Source organism: Bos javanicus, chromosome 6, assembly GCF_032452875.1.
Source record: "Bos javanicus breed banteng chromosome 6, ARS-OSU_banteng_1.0, whole genome shotgun sequence".
Lineage (NCBI taxonomy): Eukaryota > Metazoa > Chordata > Mammalia > Artiodactyla > Bovidae > Bos > Bos javanicus.
Window position 1 is genome coordinate 67,991,586 of NC_083873.1, and position 22,948 is coordinate 68,014,533.

The 22,948-nt window shown below is 44.3% G+C and overlaps 2 protein-coding genes across 6 annotated transcripts in view; one reads left to right on the forward strand and one right to left on the reverse strand.

Moving 5' to 3' along the window:
• The first annotated feature begins 322 nt into the window (after positions 1–322).
• Positions 323–22,948, forward strand: part of DCUN1D4 (defective in cullin neddylation 1 domain containing 4) — an 82,046-nt gene continuing 59,420 nt past the window's right edge. Inside the window, exons 1-2 of one of the 5 annotated variants that reach the window (XM_061420134.1) lie at positions 323–435; positions 632–692. In XM_061420134.1, the coding sequence (XP_061276118.1) occupies positions 430–435; positions 632–692 (67 nt within the window). In that variant the 5' untranslated portion in view covers positions 323–429. Of the gene's footprint in view, positions 436–631; positions 693–11,041; positions 11,126–11,507; positions 11,595–22,200; positions 22,221–22,948 lie in introns of those variants that run through there. The other 4 variants (XM_061420136.1, XM_061420135.1, XM_061420138.1 and 1 more) reach the window with 4 other exon arrangements.
• Positions 4,725–12,870, reverse strand: LOC133249531 (uncharacterized). The gene is made up of 2 exons (XM_061420133.1): positions 10,364–12,870; positions 4,725–10,283 (listed from the first exon to the last, which is right to left on the reverse strand). Exon 1 carries the CDS (start codon positions 11,889–11,891, stop codon positions 10,944–10,946), a length of 948 nt encoding a protein of 315 aa, XP_061276117.1. The 5' UTR covers positions 11,892–12,870; the 3' UTR covers positions 4,725–10,283; positions 10,364–10,943.

The window sequence follows — 22,948 nt, forward strand, 5'->3', positions numbered from 1 at the left end:
GCTTCTTCTGATTTTTAGAATTCCAGGGAAGGATGCTACCTGGCCCAATTGAGATCACATGTCCACTGTGACATGTGATGGGAGCACCCTGACAGGCAATTCCTCTCCAAGCTGTTTGGTGAATGGTGGAGTGAGCAGTTCCCCAAAAGAAGAGGAGGCCCTTGCTAGCGAAACAGGGGAAGGCTGGACAGAAATAACTCTGATGGCCCCCACACCGCTGTTGACTTGCCCTGGGCCGGTCACTTGTGTCTTTGTTTCCTCACCTGTGAAATGAGGGAATGAGCTGAGCTCATCTCTGAGATCATCCAGCCCAATGTTCTATTCCTTTTTGTTCTGGTTCTGTTTCCTTATGCCAAATTCTGTCCCAGTGCTACAGGTGTTAAGTGGAAAAAGACATGACTGTGGGCAGCCTCAGTCAAGCAAGGCTTAATGGAGGTGAGCTTTACACTTAGGGGGACAGGCAGGGGAAGCCGGGATGGCATCTCAGGGCAAGGGGCTGGCTGGGGCAGTATGTTAGGGATTGGTGTTGAGCCATTTGTTTGCCAGAAGTGTTTCTTTTTTTTTTTTTTTAAGAGTAAACATCTTTCTAAGGGATACCATGTTAACTCACCTGTATTTTCTCCTGAATTAGTTTATCCAAGAACAGCAAGCCACTCATCCACAAGGATCTGAGGGAATGAGACACTGGACAGGTAAGTTTTGATAATCAAAATAGATCCTGAGTACAAGCATCTCTTGCATGTGTGAATTAGGCTGATCATCGTGGGGTCGATGTATACAGCTGACCCTCGAAGAGCATGGTTTGAACTACACGGGTCCATTTTTATGTGGTCTTCAATAAATATACAAAAATATGCTTGTAGAACACCGTGTACAAGACTTGTATTAAAGTGGACAGCCTTTCTTTATGTAGCTAGGCATAAGGTGAGTGATCGTTAATATAAAATTAATAAAGTTAGTTGTCTTACTGTTTTATAACTTTGCTTTCAAAGAATTACATTACTGTAAAGTATGCTTCTCTCTCTCATACTTGGAGACACTGCATATCATCCTATCATCATAGGTAAGTGGTTTTGAAAAAATACATTGCAATGTTTCTGACACTGTATTATGAATATGACACTATATGGCATCAAAATTTTATAATGATTCATTCACAGTGTATATGTTAGGCTACTGAGAAGCAATCACATGGATTACGAAAGCTACATGGACATGGACTTGGGCAAACTCCGGGAGGCAGTGAGCGACATGGATGCCTGGCATGTTGCAGTCCATGGGGTCGCAAAGTCAGACACGACTTAGCGACTGAACAACAACAGCAACAAGCTACATTAAAGCAATCATACTGTTGCTTCTTCATTACCAATAATATGAACTTATTTTTCACATTATCTCTTCCTTTTCTGATGTCTAGTGTTAGTAATACATAACATTTATAGTGCTTTGTATCATATTGACAATATTGATGTCAATACTAACAGATGACTCATAAAGCATAAGGTTACAGTACTGATACAGTATTGTAAATATATTTTCTCATCCTTATGATTTCCTTAATAACATTTCTTTTCTCAAGTTTACTTTATTGTAAGAATACAGTATATATTACATATAATGTACAGATATGTTAGTCAACGGTTTATCAGTAAGGCTTTTGGTCAACAGTAGGCTATTAGTAATTAAGTTTTGGGGGAGTCAAAAGTTGTATGCAGACTTTTGGTGCTCCCAATCCACCTGCGCCCCCACCCCCCGCAATAGTTCAAGGGACAACTGTACTTTGTATGTGTGCTGGTTGGGGGTCGGGATAGCTTTGCTCCAGGGATGAGAGAGTGGCTCAGGGAGGCAGGGAGCAAAGAAATGTCTCCCTTTCACGATGCTAAAATGCTTGAGGCTCTTATATACACAATTGGCCCTAAACCCTTCCCAGGTCCATTAAGTACAATAACCTGTTGGTGTCTGTTTGTTCCCCTTCCGATTTTTCAAGCAGCTCCTTAAGGATGTTGTTTAAGCTAAGCTCAGTCTTTGTCAATCTTGTTCCTGTTGGGGAAGAGTGAGGTATGCCTTCACTCCCTAAGGATGGGTCTTGTTCTGAAAGTGGATTTAGTCTGTCCAGGGGGGCCATCTACCAGTCACCACGATACAAGCTCCTGGCACCTGGGAGGGAGGCTGGAAGAGGGAGAGAAGGCTTCCAAGGGGATGTGGCAAGAGGGGAATGAGTGGCACAGTCTGGAGCTGGGTTTGGTGGCAATCCTATAACAGCACTGCTACTCTGGGCCCTCTCACACAGCCCAACACACAGTCCTATTGCTGCACTCAGGGCTCTGTTTAACAAGAGGAAAAAATTCCATACCCTAGAACTGGGGAAACAGTGTCCCATGTTACCACTAATGATGAACAGGGAGAACACAGGACATTGCCTGGACCCCTAGAACTATAAAAAGTGTTACTGCTTACAGCTTCCACATTAGAGGTCCTGAAGTGTGTGTTGGCGGAGGGGGAATTGGGTGGGTAACCGACCCCCTGTAAAATGCTTTACAAAGATGCAGTATAGAGTAGTGACTAAAAGATAGATCTGAAGCCAGTCTGTCAGTACAATTCTTTTGGTTCTGTCACTCACTAACTGTATGACTCTGGGCAAGTTACTTTACCTACTTATGCCTCAGTCTCCTCACCTGTAAAACGAGTTGAACAGAAGTTTCTGCCTAGTGAGATTGTTGGGCTTTCCAGGTGGTGCTAGTGATAAAGAATCTGGCTGTCAACGTAAGAGTTGCAGGAACCATGTGTTCAATCCCTGGGTTGGGAAGATCCCCTGGAGAAGGGCATGGCAACCCACTCCAGTATTCATGCCTGGAAATTCCCATGGACAGAGGAGTCTGGTTAACTGCAGTCCATGGGGTCGCAAAGAGTCAGACATGACTGAGCAAGTGGGATTGCTGGGAAGGTTAAACGAATCCACACAAGCACTGGAATAGTACCCGGTGCCAAGTGAGTGATATTGCAAAACTTAAGTGTTTGCCAATATTTATATCCTTCATTCTACCTCCTGAAACTTGAAATGTTTCCCAAAGTTGAAGTTATGGGATTTGAATAGAGGCTTAGAACAGGCTGAAGTTGTGGTGATAGAGCTTGGCAGCCAGAAAAAGTGATCGTGAGGATGGAAGAATGGAGAATAAAATGGAAGCGGTTATAGAGGTGCAAGGCAGGACTTGCAGGATAAACCCATTAGATTGTGGGGTTGGGGGTGGAGGAGGTGCGGGGCTGCTGGGAGGCCTAGAGCCCAGCTGGAGCTGATGAGGACCTGGGGTTGGGGATGCAGGGAAGAAACTTAAAGGACAGAGAAGGCATGAGGCAACACTGGGCAGGGTAGGGCCCACAGGCTGCATGTGGCTGACGCAGAAAGAGTAGTTTTGACTGCAACCCAGTTTGGAACTGGAGGTGAGCAAAATTTGTAGAGATGAAATTTATTTTTGGCACCTCTCCAGAGAGCCCTGCTCCTGTTACTCCGTGTTTGCTACATGCACAGCGCCCTGAAAATGCTGCCCCTCCCCGCCTGAAATTGCCTCCTCACCCTCCACTCCCCTTATCTGAATGTAGGCTCAGAAGTCAGCCTGCCTGAAGGAAAGCTAACAGAGAGGAACTCCTCTCTCAATAACTAAATTACTGCTACCCACGGACTGTCCCTAAGGTGCCTGGATTTTAAAAAGGAAAAACCTGTAAACTAAAATGAATTTCTCATCTAGGAATCCTTAATTTAGGGGGTGATGGGGTGGACGTAGGTAGGTTTCAGGCCTTTGACAGAGAGTCATCATTCTCAGGGATTCTTAAAGGGAGTCTGTGATTCCCAAAACGTTAAGGGCATTTGCTTTAACCTATTTTGGTTAAGGCAGTGGAACAAACTAAAATGGAAGCATTCAGATTAGTTGGAAGAACATAGTTTTCAATTCCGTTAGTGGTTTGTCTGTGTGTCAAAATTCTTTCCTGTTTCTTTTTTGGAACCATAGGTTTTTTTTTTTTTTTTTCTTAAATGCTTGGATTCATGCTTTCTTCCTACCGACATGGCTCCTGTGGTAGCTCCGACTGGGGTTCAGGTGTGACTATCAGGAGGTGTGGGGTATCTTGAGACAGGTGTTTCCAGGTTGTAGGGGCTGGAATCTGCTTAGTCATAGGTTTTTGACATCCTACATAGTCTTTTCTTTCTAAAACAGCAAGTTCATACTTCTGTAACGTGGAACCAAGGAAGTGGGTATGCCTTTTCCACAGCATCCCTCCTCCTCTTCCCTCCCCCATTTCCTACTGCTGTCTGCAGCTCCATCCACTCTCCCGGCATGCTTCACTTTGCCATAATGAGATGCTCGGCTGCTGTGCAGCCACGACGTCTCGAGATGGATGGGGCCTCCTGTACTGCCCTGAGAGGGATGTTAAAAAGACACTGTATTCATGGAAGCGGGCTAGAAAAGGCAAGGAGAAATGAAGAGCCTCATTTCAACAACACACAGCAGCCGTTGTCCAAGTAAAATGGTTTTTCCTTCTGTCTTATCCCCTGCTTACTGGAGTAACTAAAGCAATGGTATATTTCTGAAAGTCACTCTAAAGGTCATCCATTGTTTAGATTCTATTGGAAAATTATACCTTCTGAGATTGAATTTAATGCGACCTCATTAGGACTTGATTAGCTCAATGCGATTAAGGTGAAAACACCCAATTCAGAGAAGAACTTGTGGTAATGAATGAATACATTTTTATTCAAATATTCTGTTAAATCCCCAGACAGGTATGATTTCCATAAAATAAAAGGCTCTGGATAAAATAGAAAGGAGTCGTTTTAAGCATCTTACAGTTGGGCTGGAGAAAAGATTAGTTTAAAAAAAAGGCTTATTAATGCTACCCTAATTGTCACATGTCAAGAAATCTTGCAGGTTAGAAATAGTTTTTAAAAATAAATGAAATTGTCTCTACATTGAGGACAGGCAAAAAATTTAGTGCTAAATGAAACTAAAAACTGAAATACCGATGTCAAATCTCAGTGTAATTGAAAAATTCTTAGCTTTTCTGAGAGAAGCCTAAGATGGCTGCTTCATAAAGAAACCAGGCTCTTCTAGAATTCAAAAATACAGACTCATTTTTACTTGAAATAGTCCCAAGCATAACAATTATCCAACTGCATCTCATAAGACTGCATCAGGTTCATATGGAAATATGTGATCCCATCACATAATTGGTGCTCATTCATTCGTGTTTCCCTCTGACTTTTATAAAATGCTTTTATATATTAGTCCTTGCTTCTCCCTTGAAGGTATTAGTCCCATTTTTATAGTTGAAGGAACTGTTCAAGAGTTTAAGTGGTAGGTAGGGTTTAACTCATAATTCAGGCTGGCCCAACGGCAATACTTAAAGACATTTTGCCTTTGCCTCTAGCATGCCGCTCAGTCGTGTCTGACTTTTGCGACCCCATGGACAGTAGTTCGCCAGGCTCCTCTGCCCATGGGATTCTCCAGGCAAGAATACTGGAGTGGGTTGCCATTCCCTTCTCCAGGGGAGCTTCCTGACCTAGGGATCGAACCTGGGTCTCCTGCATTGCAAGCAGATTCTTTAGCGTCTGAGCCACCAGGGAAGCCCTGCCTTCTAGTACAGAAGATTTAAACTGTTTTATACCAGTTCCTGTGGCTCTCAGGAAAAGGTAGTAGTACATCAAAGTATGAGTAAGAGAAATTATTCATTATGGAACATAACATGTGTCTCTATTCAGGCAGAATCCCCTGTAACTGATGACGATCTGTTTACTCCTTTGGGGTATACCATCTTTCTATAGCCACAGGAATTTCCTATATCCATTTGAACTTCCAGTATCAATCAATTTTCATTACACAAGTTTTTAAAGAATTTGAACAGTGGACATTGATGTTGGGTACTCACTTTTTATCTCTACTGTATGAAGTCTCACATGTCAGTTCAAACTAATTTCACACCGGTGGCATGTCCTAGGTCCTAGTGAAGGATGTTCTTGAATACTAACTATATGTTTCGCTGTGAACTCTAGAAGGGAAGAAGGAAGCCCAGCTAATAGAAAATAGTGACTGTGGAGTTAGAGACTAGATTAGACGAAAAACAAGCTTGGGATGAAAAGCTGGACATGAAGGGGGAAAAGTTTATTCTAGAATGTGTTGAGTCCTGGAGAGTGTCACACTGATCACAGCAGCTAATGTTTATTGAACATTATTCTATGCCAGGTACATTTAAGTGCTTACTTGTATTTACTCATTCATGTAATCCTTACAACATTGCTATGAGGAAGGTTTTACTATTTTCACTATTTTGCAGGTAAGCAACCAACAGAATTTTAGTCCAGGCAATCTGGCTGCAGAAAGCCTAAATTCTACTTCAGCAAAAGATGGCATAAGTGCTCTGGAGGCTAAATAATGTCCAATGTAGAGGTGGTTCCAGAAAGTTCCATCTGCTAAGTGTTTTTGTATATTGGGAGACATGATATAGCCCCAGTGGAGGCTGATGAAAAAATGGAAGGCTCTTGAATGTACACTATAAGCCCACATGACCAGAGCATATCAATTTTATGAAGTAATCTGTAGTCACTGTTGCTTGCTTGTGTTTAATATCCTCCAGTGTTCTGACCTCCAGTGTAAGAGAGGCAGGGGAAAAGGAAGCTGAAGAAGGGAAAAGTGTAGTAAAGTAAGACAGAAGGCAAATGATGCTGTATTTTTGGCTTGTCAATTACTCCCAGTTTTGAGGAGAGGCTGTCCTTTCTGGCCAATGAGGAAAATATCTACTTCTATGCTTTTTCCTTTAACAACCTGATCACTGGGACCTGACTATGATGCAGGTTTGAAAAATGAAACCAACATTTTTATTATCCTAGTAGCATCTGGAAAATTGCTATTTGCAAAACTGTTCTATGTATATAAGTGAAAAGCAATGGATCTTACTCTGACATACGTAATTAAATTAAGAGCTGAAACTGGTTCCCAATAACACAGGCCTCAGTGGTTAGAAGGTTAATTCCAGTAGGCTGAAGAGGCTTTCCTCTCTTACTGATATAGCGTGAGTGTGTGCTCAGTCAGAGTATTTATTACATTCAGCAGAACCTCATTAGCTACTCTGGATAAATAACCTCATTAATGACATAGCATGAAGTAGACAGATGCTTTTGAAATAAGATCAAAAGGATCAAATAGATAAGAAAGCTGTAGTAACCTGGAAATAATCTTTCTGACTAACATTTCATAATACATATCTACAAAGGCAGCTGGAGTGGCTAGATACTCTAGAAAGAGGCCAGGTTTCATACACTATTTTTGAAAATCACATTCATATCCATATTATTATATTCTTGTAAATAAACCTCTCAGGTAGGAGGGCATGTACCCACCCCCAGCACAGGAACACGACAACATAGGGAGTTTGACTTCTCAGGGGCACCATTACTTATCAGTGGCAAGTTACTACGGCCTTATTTGTCTGAGCAGGCCCAACTGTATTTCAGTCTTGAGGACTACGCTATTTTCCATTCTGTAACCCCAACCCTAAATGCAAGAAAAGCATGCTATAGTGGAATTTGGGGAGAAGTTTTGAAATTTTATTACAGAGGATTGTTGTTCTTTCTCACTTGACTTTTCCATACTAAATTTCAACCTAGGCTTAAGGTATTAAAAAAAATTATTTAAATTAAGGAGACTTCCCTGGTGGCTCAGACGGTAAAGAAGCTGATTAAAATTAATGTTGTACAACAAATAGAAAAATTCCAATTAAATTATCATTTGAAAAAAAGTAACTTGCTTTAATATTACCTTAAAGCAGTAATTGGATGAAGCAAAATGGCAGAGACTACATTCCTAAATACCTCTACCCACCATAGTCCCAAGACTGTGGTTCTCCAAGGACATGAATATAAATGCACAGAATAACATTATTATCTCAGTAAACATCCCCACAGGAATTGAGTCATTTGGGAACGCTACCAATGAGAAAAAGTGGAAATGTATTATATATTTAAAAAATTCCTTACGGAACTTCATAAAAAAGAAGGCAATATTCTAACTCTGAAGTACAGAATTTGAAGTAGACATAACTTTCCATCTTTGGAATTTGAAGATTTGCTATTAGACAGTGTGATTTAGTAAAAGACCTGGTTTAGGAGTTGGGATACTTGAGTTTAATGCTATTAACTAGCTGAATGACTTTACGTTTAATTCTTTTGGACCTCAAGCCTCATATTCTTAAATGAGGAAGTTGGATTTGATCATCTGCAGGGTTCCTTCCACATCTAAAATTACACCTTACCATCAATGTGCAGTTCACTCTGAGGAAGAGTTAATTAGTGCCTACTCTGAATGCACTGTAGTTGGTGCTGGGGACATAAAGATTAAAAACAAGCTTTCTACCCTCAAAGGTTTATAATCTTGGGGATTGTTAAAATGACAGGGTGATATATACAGAATAGTATGCAGTCACTTGAGCTTCCCTGGTGGCTCAGATAGCAAAGAGTCGGCTTGCAACGACTGAGACCTGGGTTCGATCCCTGGGCCGGGAAGATCCCCTGGAGAAGGGAATGGCTACCTACTCCAGTATTCTTGCCTGGAGAATCCCACAGACAGAGGAGTCCAGCAGGCTACAGTCCCTGGGGTCGCAAAGATTAGGACACGACTAAGCAACTAACACTTTCACTATGCAGTCACTTCATTATATCTGTTTTATTATTCATAAGACTTGTGGGCCAGAGAGGCTTAGCAGACTGTGAGCTTGCCTCCCAATCCTCAGGCTACAGCTGACTCACTATAAACATCTGTGTAAATTACTCTCTAGATCTGTTTTTTTTCTTTAAAAATAATCATACGGACCCAACTGAAAGGCTGTATACAACAAAGGCTGTATATTCTGTACATTTTTATGTGCCATAGGACAATGTTGGGTGTTGGGGCAAAGCAGCTGGCAGGTGCCTCATGTAGATTAATATTAATATATCAATACATTATTATATAGTTGGCTGCAAATAAATCGATATAGCAAATGACTATCTACAACAAATTAATTTTGGTCTTATTTTAATTTAGAGGTGTCAAATAACAAGTCCATTTTTGTGCAAAAAAACATGTGTCTCGGCCCTTGAAGTACCATGATAAGCAGTAAAAAGCCATACAAATATCACATATTCAAAATATTATAAACTTGGATGAACTATAAGTACTTCTTAGATGTGTAGAATAAGTTGAAAACACAAATGGTATAAAGAATGCAGGAGCAGTTTCTCTGCTCAGGCTAAGGACAGACGTTTGTACAATTAGATCTGCCCCAAAAGGATGCCTCATTTCAGAGTCCAGAGGTAACTATCCATTTCTGCAGGGCCCAGCTGATGCTCTGTTAGGTTAAAGGTCACCAATGAAGAGATGAGATTCTTGTCTTGTCTGAATTGAACCTGAAGTGGATAAATTCAGGTTCAATTCTGAGAATCTATTATTAGATGGAGTGATTCATAAGTATTTGAATGATAGAAGCATAATAGATACAAAATGAGACATTAGGGATTAAGAAAGATGGAGTATATTACAAGGGGAGTGGTGTGGGACGGAGGAACTGGTTTCATCTTGTTCTTTCAAATAGGCTGTTTTTGGCCTTAATATTTATGCCCTGATTTGAAACATAAATTTCAGAACCCTGAAACTCAAAAGCTTTGGCTGTATAAGTCTAAAACCAAACGACTCATTGGTTACCAGCTGTTTTTAGTGTCATCCATTCTCTAAGGCGGGAGGGTGGAATGGCCTAGCTGCAGGATGGGGCAAGGCTTCTGCACACAGGGAAATGGTGTTTGTGTGCTGTGGCTGGGATAGGAGAGGCGGTCCTCCACTAATATCTCAAAATATTATTCCGCTACAATAACATGGTGAGTATGATGAGTTGGTTTGAAAGCCTTGCGAAAAACTCGTCGGAACTCTGGAAAATGGTGAGAATTCTTGACTGAGGAAACTCAAGGATCAGAAGAAGTCATCTAAACTAACTCCTTCCTCTGCCAAATAACAGCCAAACAACAGTTTTTCGGACCGCTTCTTGCCGTCATTGACTTAGGTTCGCTTAGCTGACGCTTACTGTCTTTCGAGGGCTGGTGACCTGAGCCCTGGACTTGCTCAGGTGTTAGCCTGAGCCCGAAGCTCAGAGAGTGGCCGTTGGTTTTCTGCATGTGGTCTGCGGGCACACAAATGTGTATCACCGACATGGAGCAGTCGAAGCCTTTAGAACAGCCCATTTGTGACGAAGGAGGAGGAAATGTGTTGTCGCTGGAAAAGAAGCGCATTTCGAAAATGAGGACAGAATGGATTGTTGTGACTTGTTGTGCAAGAAAGAATTTGTTCCTCACCAGAGGGTTTGCTGGAAATAAAGACGCGGCGATTCTTGACCAGTCTCTAGCTGCAGGAAACAGCCAGCAAGCGAAGTCACAGTCCAACTTCGTCGCGGACTGGGCTCCCGTAGAGAGCCGCTCGGAGGCGTGAGAGACAAGCAGGAGACTCCGACGCGTCGAGTCAGCGGAGAAGAGCTAGTTCCCCTACTCAGTGCAGCGGGAACAAGCCGCACCAACAGCTCTTCCCCTTCTCAGTTCTTTGGGAAACACTTCGCTTGCTTTGTTTCAGACGCCGACCTATCTTTCTTGGTTGGTCTACAGCTCCACCAGTCCCGCCCACCAGAGGGCGGGGCTCCAGGGTCAAGGTGGACCAATTCCCCAGCCTCGCCCCTACACGCGCTTTTGGACCCCCGGGGCTGAGTGACAGCGGCCAGGTCCAACCTGTTATTCGGAAGCATGGCCCCCGCCAGGGGCGGTACGGGGACGAGCCGCCGGGGCCAATCATATTGGACTTCAGGGGGCGGGGCCTCTTTGCCAGCTCCAGACCAGCTCTCTCCGCACTCTTTTTGTCAAATGAGAGACGCGGGTGGGCGGCCCCTCAGCCGAAGTTCAGCCAATGGAGGAGGCGAGGTGGGCGGGCCGAGAGTGCCCGGCGGCGGGTCCTCAGCTCCCAGCCAAGGTGCGGCGAGCCGGTGGGGGGACCGCGAGGCGAGCGCGGGAGCTTGGGCGGCGAGAGCGGTGTGAGCTGCCCGAAAATGCACTCGGATGCCGCCGCTGTCAGTGAGTAACAGAGAACCAGCCGGCTGGGAGCGGGTGGCTGCCAATACTCTCCGCTCATCTCCCGCAGTCCCCGCCCCGCGCCTCCTGTCCCGAAACGCGCCGGGATCCCCTGCCCGGGAGCCACCCCTTCCCCTCCCGGGGCCGGGGCGGGCGGTGACGCTGCGGGCGGCGCGGGGCGGGGGCGGGCGTGGGGGGAAGGGGCCGGCCTGCCGGGGGAGGGCGGAGGTGAGGGGGGTGGGGACTGGCTCCATTTCAGTGTTGGGGGAAGGGGGGGCGGGACGTGCGATGAAGGGCCGGGACCAGAGTGTCCCGGGTGAATGGAGGTGGAGGCGGCGGCGGGCGCTAGCGAGCAGGGTTGGGGGTTGGCACCGACGGGGGGAGGGAGAGAGGGAGCGAGCAAGCGAGCGGGGCGCAGGGGTGAGGATTTCCTAGGGGCTGAGCGGTGCGGGCGGCTCCGTGAGAAAGGCGGGTGAGTGCTAGGGGAGCGCGGGGGCGGGGACAATGGGAAGAAGGGCTGGATGGCGGGGGTGGGGGGGAACAATGGGGTGGAGGATTGGGGGCAGCGGCCGTGCGGGGCAGGAGGGCAGGCAAGGAGATGAGGGCTGATGTAATGGGAAAGCGAGATGGTGGGAGGGATTGGGGTGTGATGGGATAGTTGGGGAGTCCGGCGAGCAGGAGGGCCATAGGAAACGTGGAGGGATAGAACTGGGGGTGGTGAGAGGGGGCCGACGTTGGGGTAATAGGATGGAGCAGGTGTTGGGAACATAAGGAAATTGGGAGTGAGAGGAGAGGCAGAAGGTGGTTTGGGGTGACAGGATGGGGGCAGGGTTAGAGGAGGTGCTGTGGGGGTGAAGAGCTAGTTGTGAGGGAAGAGAGGTTGGGAGGGGCCGGGGCAGGGGGAACACTGTCTTGTCCAGATTCTGTCCGCGCGGGGCTCGGGGAGGGGGGGGGAGGTGTCGGACTATGTGTTTGGGGGAGATGTATCCTTCCCTGGATTAAGGCTGGGTCCCTTGAAGGGGAGCCTTGAGCTTCGGAGTATAAGGGGGGGCGGGGCTGGGGTGGAGGGGGCGGGGGAGGTGCCCTGAGGTTGGCGCTTGCCGCGGTTACCCCTGATCGGCGGGAAGCGAGGTCAACGCTGGCGCGGGCTATGGCTGCGGGACTGGGAGGCGGGGCAGGGAAGCAGGCTGCGGGTTTTCCGCTGTGGGTGCTGGAGGGGTCGGGCCCTGGAGTCTAGGGGCGGGGCGGCGGGGGGGGGGGGGTCCCTGACGGTCCGAGGATTTGGCAGTCTGTGACGCAGTTGTCTAATTTCTGATCGTCAGGTGTGGAGGCTGGTGCTTCGGGATCCGCTTCCCTGCCGGGAGGGCCGGACCACAAACCCAGCGCAGCGCCCGCGGGGCGCGACCTCTTCCAGCCTTGCGGAGAGGGCGCTTTAGGGGTTTCCTTTAGGGTCTGGCACCAGTCGCCGGGTGTGAAGGGGAAAGGCGGTCCCGCGGAATTCTGGGACTTGTAGTCCGGACCGCGGTTGGGTTGGGTGCACGTGGGTAACTGTGGAAACGAGTCCCAGAATGCAGCGCGCCCCTCGGAGCCTCCCAGCTCCGCTAACTCGTGCTTTATTCCCCGCGGACCCTAGCGCACTCCAGGGAGGCGTTCATGTTCCCTGGGACCTTCTCCCCGTGTCAGCGGGTGGGCGAGAACCAAGCCAAGCGCAGTCCTTTCACACTTGGGTTCTTGATCTCCAAGTTGAATATTTCCCACTTGCATTTGGTACCCTTACTTGTAGAATAAACGCTTCGTCTTGAACCATTTAGTACATAGGTTGTGAAAAACATTGAAGATGCGACGCAATTTAAAGCAGCGTTTAGAATAGTGTGTATTTGTGACTTCCTGTGTGTATAAACACCAGGTTAAAAGGTTCCGTCTTAGTTAAATCTAAGAATGCGGTGGAGACACATAAAAATGTTGTGAAGATAGTATGAATTGTGTTTGCAGTTGTTGGGCCGTTTGGATTGCCAAAGAATAAGGGGACTTTTGGGGGAAAGGTGGTCTTGAATTTAGTGTGTGTGCATGTACGTGTGCGTGCTTAGTCTCTTCAGTTCTGTCTGATTAATTGGTGATCCTGTAGACTATAATCCGCCAGACTCCTCTGTCCATGGGATTTCCCAGGCAAGAATACTCGAGTGGGTTGCCACTTATACGCCAAAGGATCTTCCTGACCCAGGGATCGAACTCAGGTCTCTTGCGTCTCCTGCAATGGCAGGCGTATTCTTTACCACTGTGCCACCAATTGAGAGCTGGAGGTGGCTTAATGGAATTGCGATGAAAATGATCTCATTTATTTAAGCCAGTGTGAAAATGTCAGGATGAGCAAAGGGAATATTTGATGTCTACGGTTTTCAAAGAAGCATGGAAAGCAAATGAGACTAGAGGAGGGTAAACTCGGTGGAGAGAACCTTAGGTTTTCATGTGTTTTTCTTTAGTATTAGAAACCATCCTTTCAGCCTGTAGACTGCAGACATCACATCCTTTGCCAGTTCCCTTTACCATTTATATGCAATGACGACTCCAAAACGTGTAATGTGGAGGGCTTTCAGGTTAGCTCAGAAATGACAGAGTTTTTTAATGTGATGTATAAAGTATTATGAAACCATTGGTAGCATGGTCACTAGAAGATTATTGTGATGACCCCGATGATAAAAATTTTACCAAGAAGTCCAAAGATTTGGAAACAATCTAGTATGGTTAAAAATATATTGAACTTGAGTGCTTGACTCAATGAACTCATAAGGTTCATTTCATAATGGCTGAAAAATTGGGCAGTGTGTGATTTTATCAGGAAAAGATTTATATCTGTTTTATATTTTTCTTAAGCTTATGGTGACATATCCAGGAACTCCTTTGTTATATGTAAATATTTAACCTGGTTATGTTTTCCTTTTTTTTTTTTAATAGTGCATGTGTCATGAAATTTGCTCTTGTAAAGGGTGAGGTGTATGAGGTTGAAAACCAGAGCTGTAACTGTCTTTAAGGTGGTGTTTTTAAAGAAAATATTAGGCCAGTCATTTTGTTCCCTTTTCTCTTTTTTCAATTTCATCCCAAAGGGCAGGTGCCCTATAGATACACATGACGCTGTCTCTTCCCCAGCACTCAAACCCCAGGTTCCTATACGTTATTATCGTAGCACTTTCTGCTATGGTTTTTAGGTTCCTCTTTGATTTTTGGCCTTTGGGGAGGTTTTATTTTCTTTTGAGCTTAGTTATGCATTTAAACAGATGTTTCTTAAACTTTTCCCAGAACTTTTGCAACTGTTTTAAGCAGATGGTTCCAACTTAAGAATGGTTTGACTTTACAGCGGTGTTCAATCAATCTGCATTTGATAAAAACTGTACCTTGCATTTTGGATTTTGATCTTTTCTCAGGTTAGTGATGCATGGTATTATATTCTCCTGACGCTTGAATGGCGACCTCGGCAACTCCCAGTCAGACACGTAATCAGGAGGGTAAACAACCAGTACATTTGCAACCGTTTTGTACCCAGACAGCAATCCTGTTTTTCACTTTCAGTACAGTTTCAGTAAATTACCTGAGGGGACTTCCCTGGCAGTCCAGCAGTTAAAACTCTGCACTCCCAATGCTGAGAGCACTGATCCTATCCCTGGTGGGGGCACTAAGATCGCGCATGCCACATAGCATAGCCAAAAAAAAAAAAAAAAAATTACCTGAGATAGTCAATATTTTGTTATAAAATAGGCTTGAAGTGAGATAATTTTGCCCAGCTGTGTGTTAACATAAGAGTTCTGAGCATGTTTAGGATGGGCTAGCCTAAGCTGTTATCTGTAGGTTAGGTTTATTAAATGTATTTTCGACATAGGATATTCTCAGTTAGATAGTGGGTTTACTCAGGGCATAACCCCATCATAAGTAGAGAAAAATCTATAGTGGGAAAATTTTTAGGTTGTTTTACCAGTAACATTGCCAGAAAAGAAAGACCCCCTCATTTTCTCCCTTGGAAGAGAAAATGGTAACCCTCTCCAGTATTCTTGTCAGAAAAATCCCATGGACAGAGGAGCCTGGTGGGCCACAGTCCATGGGGTTGCAAAGAGTAGGACACGACTGAGCTCACATTTGCACTTCTGAGAATTTCTGTACTTTTGTTTTTTCTTCTTCTCTTCTTGCTCCCAAGAAGTACCCCTGTTAACACTTGATCACATTTTTTCAAATGTTCTTTAATGTTATATCCATTTCTCTTTAACTGCTCCTAGAAGCTCTTATTTATTGCTTTTTTCCTATTATATGTGTTTGCCTTGCTCTCATCTCAATAGTAATAGTCTTGTGTAGTCAGCAGTGTAAAAAAATCATAGTTTCAGAAACTGACCTCCTGATAACTTTTGTTGTATGATTTAGGATGCCTCTGGCAAATAAATACTCCATCAAAAGTGGCTTAAGTAATAGAGCTTATTTTTGTTCGGTAGCAAGAATTTAGAGATGGATGGTTCTAAGGCTGGTACAGAGTCTCAGTATGTCTTTTAAGAATCTAGGCTCTTTGTATACTTTTTTCCTTTATTTTTAGTATTTTGGTTTATCAGGAGCTGTAGGCTCATTGCCTCATGTTCGCAATGTGGTTGCTGTAGCACCAGACATCATGCCTATGTAAGAATAGGGTGAAAGCAGCGTATTTCCTTATAGTTTCCTCCCTTGCAGAGAGGAATCTTTTCTGGAAGGTCACCTTGGAGACTTTCCCTTTAGTTTCATTGGGTAGAATTGGCGTCATGCCACTACTAGTTGTAAGGGAGGTGGAGAAGGTGAAAGTCTGGCATTTTTAGCTTCTGTTGTGGATTCCAGACTTCCCTAGGGCTGAAGAAGGGTGAGGAGAATGCTATGAGTTGGCAGCCTATAGCCTATAGTTATATCCCTGAATCAGCTACTGTGTCCAACTGTCTTTGACTTGGTCTCAATAATTTTAACTGTTGATATATTTTCTGCCAAATTCTAAAATAATTAGAGGTAACTTTAAATAAAATTCTGTCAAGAGAAAGAAAATACAGATTTACAAGCTACACATAAATGCTTGCTGTATGTTAGAAATGGGCCATGTATTTTGGCTCTGAGCTTCCTAGTGGCCAAAATAAAGATGAAAACAAGACCAGTTCACTTTTTTCATTTGGTGAATGAAACTGCAGTTCATTTAATAACCCAGGCTGGAAGCTTAGACGTTGCTCATCCTCTCTTTTCTTGGTTGGTAGCAAGTGCAAGCTTGCATCTCTTCCTATGCCTGTACTCTCTGTTCCATACTGATTGCCATCACCCTAGGTCTGAGCCATCCTTTCTTATAATAACTAGCAAGTAATATTTTTGCCAGGCTCAGCCTCCTATTTATCCTCTTCATCATCAGTTGAATATCTTTGTCCTTATGACCCCTCTACCCCAAAACCTCAAAGCTCCCAGTTGCTTACAGATGTCTCAGAAGCTGGGGTTGAACTGGTTCTATATTTTAAGCTCGGTTTCTTTCCCCTGAACCCTTCTCCTCCCTCGGCCCTCAGTGCCGCTTCTCTTAATTGTTCCTTGTTCCCACTCTAGCAGACTCCTTCCCTCCACTGAATCTCCAAGGACTGTTGACTTTTATTCTCAGTTTTCTTATTAACAGTAGCTGTGTGTTTACTTACTTGTCCCTTTTCCAGTTAGACGATAACTCTCTCTTGAGATCTGGAACTCTGCCTTAGTATCCATGCTGTGGTCCAGTGCATTGCATTGCTTAGGACCTCAAATATGTAATGAACTGAACTTAGATGGTCAGCTCTTGAGCAGGTAGTGAATTATCTGAAAGATTTTAATGCTTCCTCCTGCAATTCTGCTTCTGAGATGTCTTTTGTTATCTTTAGGTTTTTCTTCCAGGAATACGAATTTTCACTTATTCATTCTCTGCCCTTTTTTTGGACAGAGTTGTCCTATGCAAACCAAATTAAATAATATGTATTTTTAAATACATGCAGATATCAGTTTTGAAGAATGTCTGTGGCATGGAGAGGTTCTCCAGAAGGGAGTAGCGCGCCGGTGATGTGCTGAGGGACAAGAGTGTGCATGTAACAGTACTTGTGTCCACTTCTGACCTGGTGTGTAATAGGCCGCGGTGGGGAAGGCTTGGGCAGGGCTTGGCAGGTCTGATGGTAAAGGGCCTGGAAGTGTCTGTCTCCCTTCCTATTTTGTTTTATGAACAGCGTCTGGTCCTAAGGGTTTTTTGTTTTTTTTTTTTTTTAATGTTAAGAATACATTAAGCTCACCAAAGTCTTTCTTTATTTAGAAAGTAAATTGTGTTAGTTGGAGGTGAGTTTTCTGAGGCTCTGACATTAATACTGACATCTCTGTTTAGGTGACCAGCTTAAATTACAGTTAGTAGCCTTTCATAGCATATTCTTTTTTTTTTATTCTGAGATTCAGGTTAGCAGAGGTACCTCTCGAGAATTACTCTTTTAAGCAGAACATACATTTAAAGATATTTGTGGCTGGGAATCGGAGAAGGCAATGGCACCCCGCTCCAGTACTTTTGCCTGGAAAATCCATGGACAGAGGAGCCTGGTAGGCTGCAGTCCATGGGGTCGCTAAGAGTCGGGAATGACTGAGCGACTTCACTTTCACTTTTCACTTTCGTGCATTGGAGAAGGAAATGGCAACCCACTCCAGTGTTCTTGCCTGGAGAATCCCAGGGATGGGGAAGCCTGGTGGGCTTCCGTCTATGGGGTCGCACAGAGTTGGACACGACTGAAGCAACTTAGCAGCGGCAGTGGCTGGGAATTCCCTGGTGGTTCAGCGGTTAAAACACCACACTTCTACTGCAGGAAGCACAAGTTTGATCCCTGATTTGGAAACTAAGATCCTGCATGCTGTGCAGCCACAAAAAATAAAAACAAAACAAACAAAAAAAAGTACTAAAAAAATAGTGGTGGCTATCAGTTCAGTTCAATCGCTCATTCGTGTCCAACTCTTTGCAAACGCATGGACTGCAGCACGCCAGGCTTCCCTGTCCATCACCAACTCAAACTCCTGTCCATCAAGTCAGTGATGTCATCCAAACATCTCATCCTCTGTCATCCCTGTCTCCTCCTGCCTTCAGTCTTTCCCAGCATCAGGGTCTTTTCCAGTGAGTCAGTTCTTCTCATCAGGTGGGCAAAGTATTGGAGTTTCAGCTTCAGCATCAGTCTTTCCAATGAATATTCAGGACCGATTTCCTTTAGGATGGACTGGTTGGATCTCCCTGTAGTCCAAGGGACCCTCAAGAGTCTTCTGCAACACCGCAGTTCAAAAGCATCATTTCTTCAGTACTCAGCTTTCTTTACAGTCCAACTTTCACGTCCGTACATGACTACTGGGAAAACCATAGCTTTGATGAGATGGACCCTTGGTGGCTATAAGAGAGGCTATTATGTTGGTGGCTATAAAAGAGGCTCCAATTTTTGGCTTATGTTTCAAATAGAAAAAAATGCTGAAGTGCATTTTAAATAGAATCATATATTTTAACAACTGTTGTATGACTGTTCAGATCTAAGGGTCTTTTCTCTATCATGTCCAGTATTCTGGTAGACAAAGTATTTGCTGTTTTAGATTTGAATTGTTTTTGTTTTAATCCGAAGATGCTGTTAATGAGTTATCTTCAATCTAGGAAGGTAGGCTTTGTAGTTTTTGAAACTATTAAATAACGTACAGGTGCTGGTGGTGGTTTATCCGCTAAGTCATGTCTGACTCTTTGTGACCCCCATGGACTGTAGCCCACCAGGCTCCTCTGTCCATGGGATTTTCCAGGCACGAATACTGGTGTGAGTTGCCATTTCCTTCTCCAGGGTATCTTCCCAACCCAGGGATTGAACTTGTGTCTCCTGCATCACAGGCGAATTCTTTATCACCTGAGCCACCATTAAACGTTAAATAATGCGTTGAAAGACCCCCACCCTCCCCAAATCACAGTACCTCTGAGTATGATTCATTTTATTTCCATCTTTGAGGATTGTTTTCCTTGTGAATATTTTTGAAAACCTTTCATTACTTGCTGTCTATGTCAGTAGTATTTGCAAAGATGGGGTGTCATCCCTTTATATCTGTGATGGCCTTTGCCAGTCTCTGGGGCCCTGGTTCTTCCTCTGATTGGGGAATTCTAACTGTCAAAGCAGAGCTGCCCAGACACACCCACACCAGAGTGTGATTCTGAAACTGAAGGCAGGTCCAGGTTATGTCAGTGGTGCACTCTGCCCTTAGATGTTTTGGTTGTGCAGCTGGTATGATTGGGCCTCTGGTTTTCCTGGAGATTGTGGGAACTATCTAATAACCTTAGAAAAGAAGAATTGCTGTTCTGTTTAAGTTAGCTAGTTGGTTTGTGATGCTTGCAACTAAGAATTCTGACAAATTCAACATCCAGACCTATCACTGGTCGATACATGGCAGAGGCCGATGTGGAGAAGAGCAGTGATCTGCCTTTCCACCCTGCCTGGACTCTGTTCAGAGTCCAAGAGCCCTGACTTGAGGTGATCCAAAAGACTGAAGAGGGTACTGAGGCAGTGTTTGTGGTAGGAGCTGCCTTTGTCAGTGGTCATGCAGGACTCTGAGGCATTCAGTCACCCCACTGATCTCACTGTGTAGAGCTCTTTACTGCTATCTTCTCTTAATCACATCTGTGTCCTCTCCCCCACTCCCAAATTGTTGAGAGTATTAGGTGTGGAAATAATACTGGTAGAATATTTATTTTGTTTAGCCAAAAATCATATCTAATATGCTTTTTAGTTGACTTTACACTAAAGACTTTACACTTTAGTTACACTATTGAATGTAATTAATTCTATAAATTGTACTCGTTTGATAAATACGTGTGTGTGTGTAACCACCACAATAATTAAGATATAGAATGTTTTTGTTACCCCTCAAAATACCCTTGTATTCCCTTGCAGTCTGTACTTCTGTACTTTCCACAATTTTTGGCTTTTAATATATATCAGCTTAGGCCTCCTCCATGTTATTTGATGATTTGTCATTTTGCTGTTTGTGAGGATATTACAGTGTAAAAAGATATAATAATCTCTTCTTACTGAACTATTAAATCCAAAAGAAAACTAACAGTGCTGCATAAACTATAAATCTGACAATTAATACTTTACACATAGAACTGACTTGAATTAGTTGACTTGTTCCCTTGACAGATTTTTCTGGTGGATGGCTTTTCTGTGGACCAAAGGCATATAGTTCTAGGATTAGTTCCTTGGATGAGATGATTTGTTTTCTGCGTCAGGTTGGGAGGCAGGGAAGCATAGTAGTTAAGTGTGGGCCCTAGAGTCAGAATATCTGGGTTCTGTCCCTGTTAGCTGTGTGAATGTGGATAAATTACTCAGCTACTCTGTGTAAGCTTCAGGTTCCTCATGCATAAAGCCACCTACTGTGGGGTTTGGAATTGTTCAGTCAGTGGTGTTTATTGAACACCTACTGTGTACTAGGCCCCATTCTTCATCTGGCATGAAGTTTTCATTCCAGCATGGGAAAGTGTGTTCCATGGTGAGCAGTTCATTAGAGAAGAACCAAGCAGGAAAGGGGAGCACACCCGTGCCCCATGTGTGCAGGGGAGGGGAACGAGAGCAGAGGATGTTGTAGTTTACATGGCTTGGGCAGGGAAGGCCTGAAGGAGGTGAAGGGGACATTCTAGGGAGAGGGAATGCAAATTCAGAGACTCCCAGGAGGGGAGCAGACCTGTGTTTGAGGAATGGCAAACAGGCAGTGTGCTTGGAGTGGAGCTGGGGGTTGGGCAGAGAGGAAGAGTAGGAGGCAAGATCAGGAGTGATCCTGAGAATTAAATTAGATAGAACACAAAATGTTTAGAGAAATGCTTGGCACTTTTCTGTTTTTGTTGCTAATGATTACTGTGTAATGACAGTTTTCTTATTAGGCTTTAAAAAGAGGCCCTTGAGGGACTTCCCTAGTGGTCCAGTGGCTAAGACTCTGCTCTTCCAGTGCAGGGGGCCCAGGTTCTATCCCTGGTCAGGGAACAAGAGCTGACATGCCACAATTTAAGATCCCGTGTGACTCAGCTAAGACCCAAAGCAGCCAAATAAATAAATGAAAGGAGACCGTGTTGAGGAAAAGAGGTCATAAGAAACAAAACAGGCAAATGAGGCATTGCCTCACTTGGTCACTCACCAAACCTTTGAGGTTTTTCCTGTAGCCAGGTGCTACTGCGACAAAGACAGCTGAGCCTGGCCCTTGTGTTTAAGGAGCTTCCTTCCAGTGCTTAGTGGTCGAGGCAGAGAAGTCCTGGACAGTTGAAATATGGGACAGGGAAGGTTAGATGGATGCCCAGCATGCTTGGAAACAAATAGGTAGTCATTCAAATTAGACTTCAGGGAAGTGAAGTGACGTGTTAGTCGATCAGTCGTGTCCGAATCTTTGTGACCCTGTGGACTGTGTAGCCTGCCAGGGTCCTGTGTCCATAGAGTTCTCCAGGCAAGATTATTGGAGTGGGTTGCCATTCCCTTCTCCAGGGGATCTTCCAGACCCAGGAACTGAACCCTGGTCACTTGGATTGAAGGCAGATTCCTTTACCATCTGAGTCACCAGGGAAGTCCTTCAGGGAAGGGTTACCTATTATTGTGTAAGCTTAGCTTTTGAAGTTCTATTATGTGAAGGAAAAGATGGGTGTGTGCCTCCAGGGGTGAGGTGGAAGGGTGCTTTCCAAGTAGAGGGAGCAGCCTGGCAGTAGCAAAGAGTTGGGTAAGCCAGAGCTAAGGGGAATCAGGTGGAGGGGTGGGCAGGAGCCACATGGAGAGGGCTAGAAAGAGGCTCCAGGGAGTGGAAAGGAGGTGAGTGGTAAGAGAGAAATCAGAAGATGTAGGATGCAGGGAGAAAGGAGGAAGAAAGCGGGGGGGGGGGGGTGCAGGGGAGGAGAGGGACTGACAACATGTTTATACACAGTGATTAATCATAGGCTGTTTCAGTTGCCTTGCCTGCATTCATTCATTTAATCCTCACTCCGGCCCTTGAAAGTAGGAATATGAATGTACTATTATCATCCCCATTTTACAGATGAGGAAGCTGAGGTACAGAATGTGACCTTCTGAAGGTCACACAGCTGGTAAGTGGTGAGTTGAGATGCTAACTCAGGCATTCTGACACTGGTGTTGAGGTGCCTGCGACTGCCTATGAAATAATGTGTGTGCTTAGTTGCGTCCGACTTTTTGGGACCCAATGGACTGTAGCCCGCCATGCTCCTCTGTCCATGGGATTTTCCAGGCAAGAATACTCTGAAATACTATTATTTTATTTGTGCATTTCATTTAATCCTTTGGTAACCTGGCAGGTATACTGGAATTCTGTGTTTTGTCATTGGCTTATGAATGCTGATGGCAGAGCCTATTATGATTATCTTTGTTTTGCATTTGGTTCTTTTCTTCTTGGAATGGATCCCAACGGGGTCTGGGATGAATTCCTTCTTTCCCACTCCTCCTCTTTCATTATTGCCATTTCACAATGAAACTAGTCATTTATTTAAAAATGCATTCTAGCTGGGCAACTGATTATGGCAAAGAAGAGTATTTCCATACTTTTTCTTGTCACTAATGAAATAGTAATTTTTAGTCTTAAAGGTTTTATTTTAAACAGACATTTGTATTAAGTACCTTTTAAGCATATACTTTTTGAATATAGGAGATACCTAACATCATTGCCGAAAAGCCAGAAAACTTATAGAGCTACTAATGTTGTTTTTGTGTAACATCTTTGAACTGATTTCTTATCTTTTTCTGTAGTTGAGGAGTTTAAGTCTTTTTCCCCTTTAAGATCTCTTTCTACAGATTCCATTCC

What these genes read in the sequence shown, in the direction of transcription:
- LOC133249531 (XM_061420133.1), bottom strand. Translation starts at nt 11,891, where the DNA reads ATGTTCCCAACACCTGCTCCATCCTATTACCCCAACGTCGGCCCCCTC.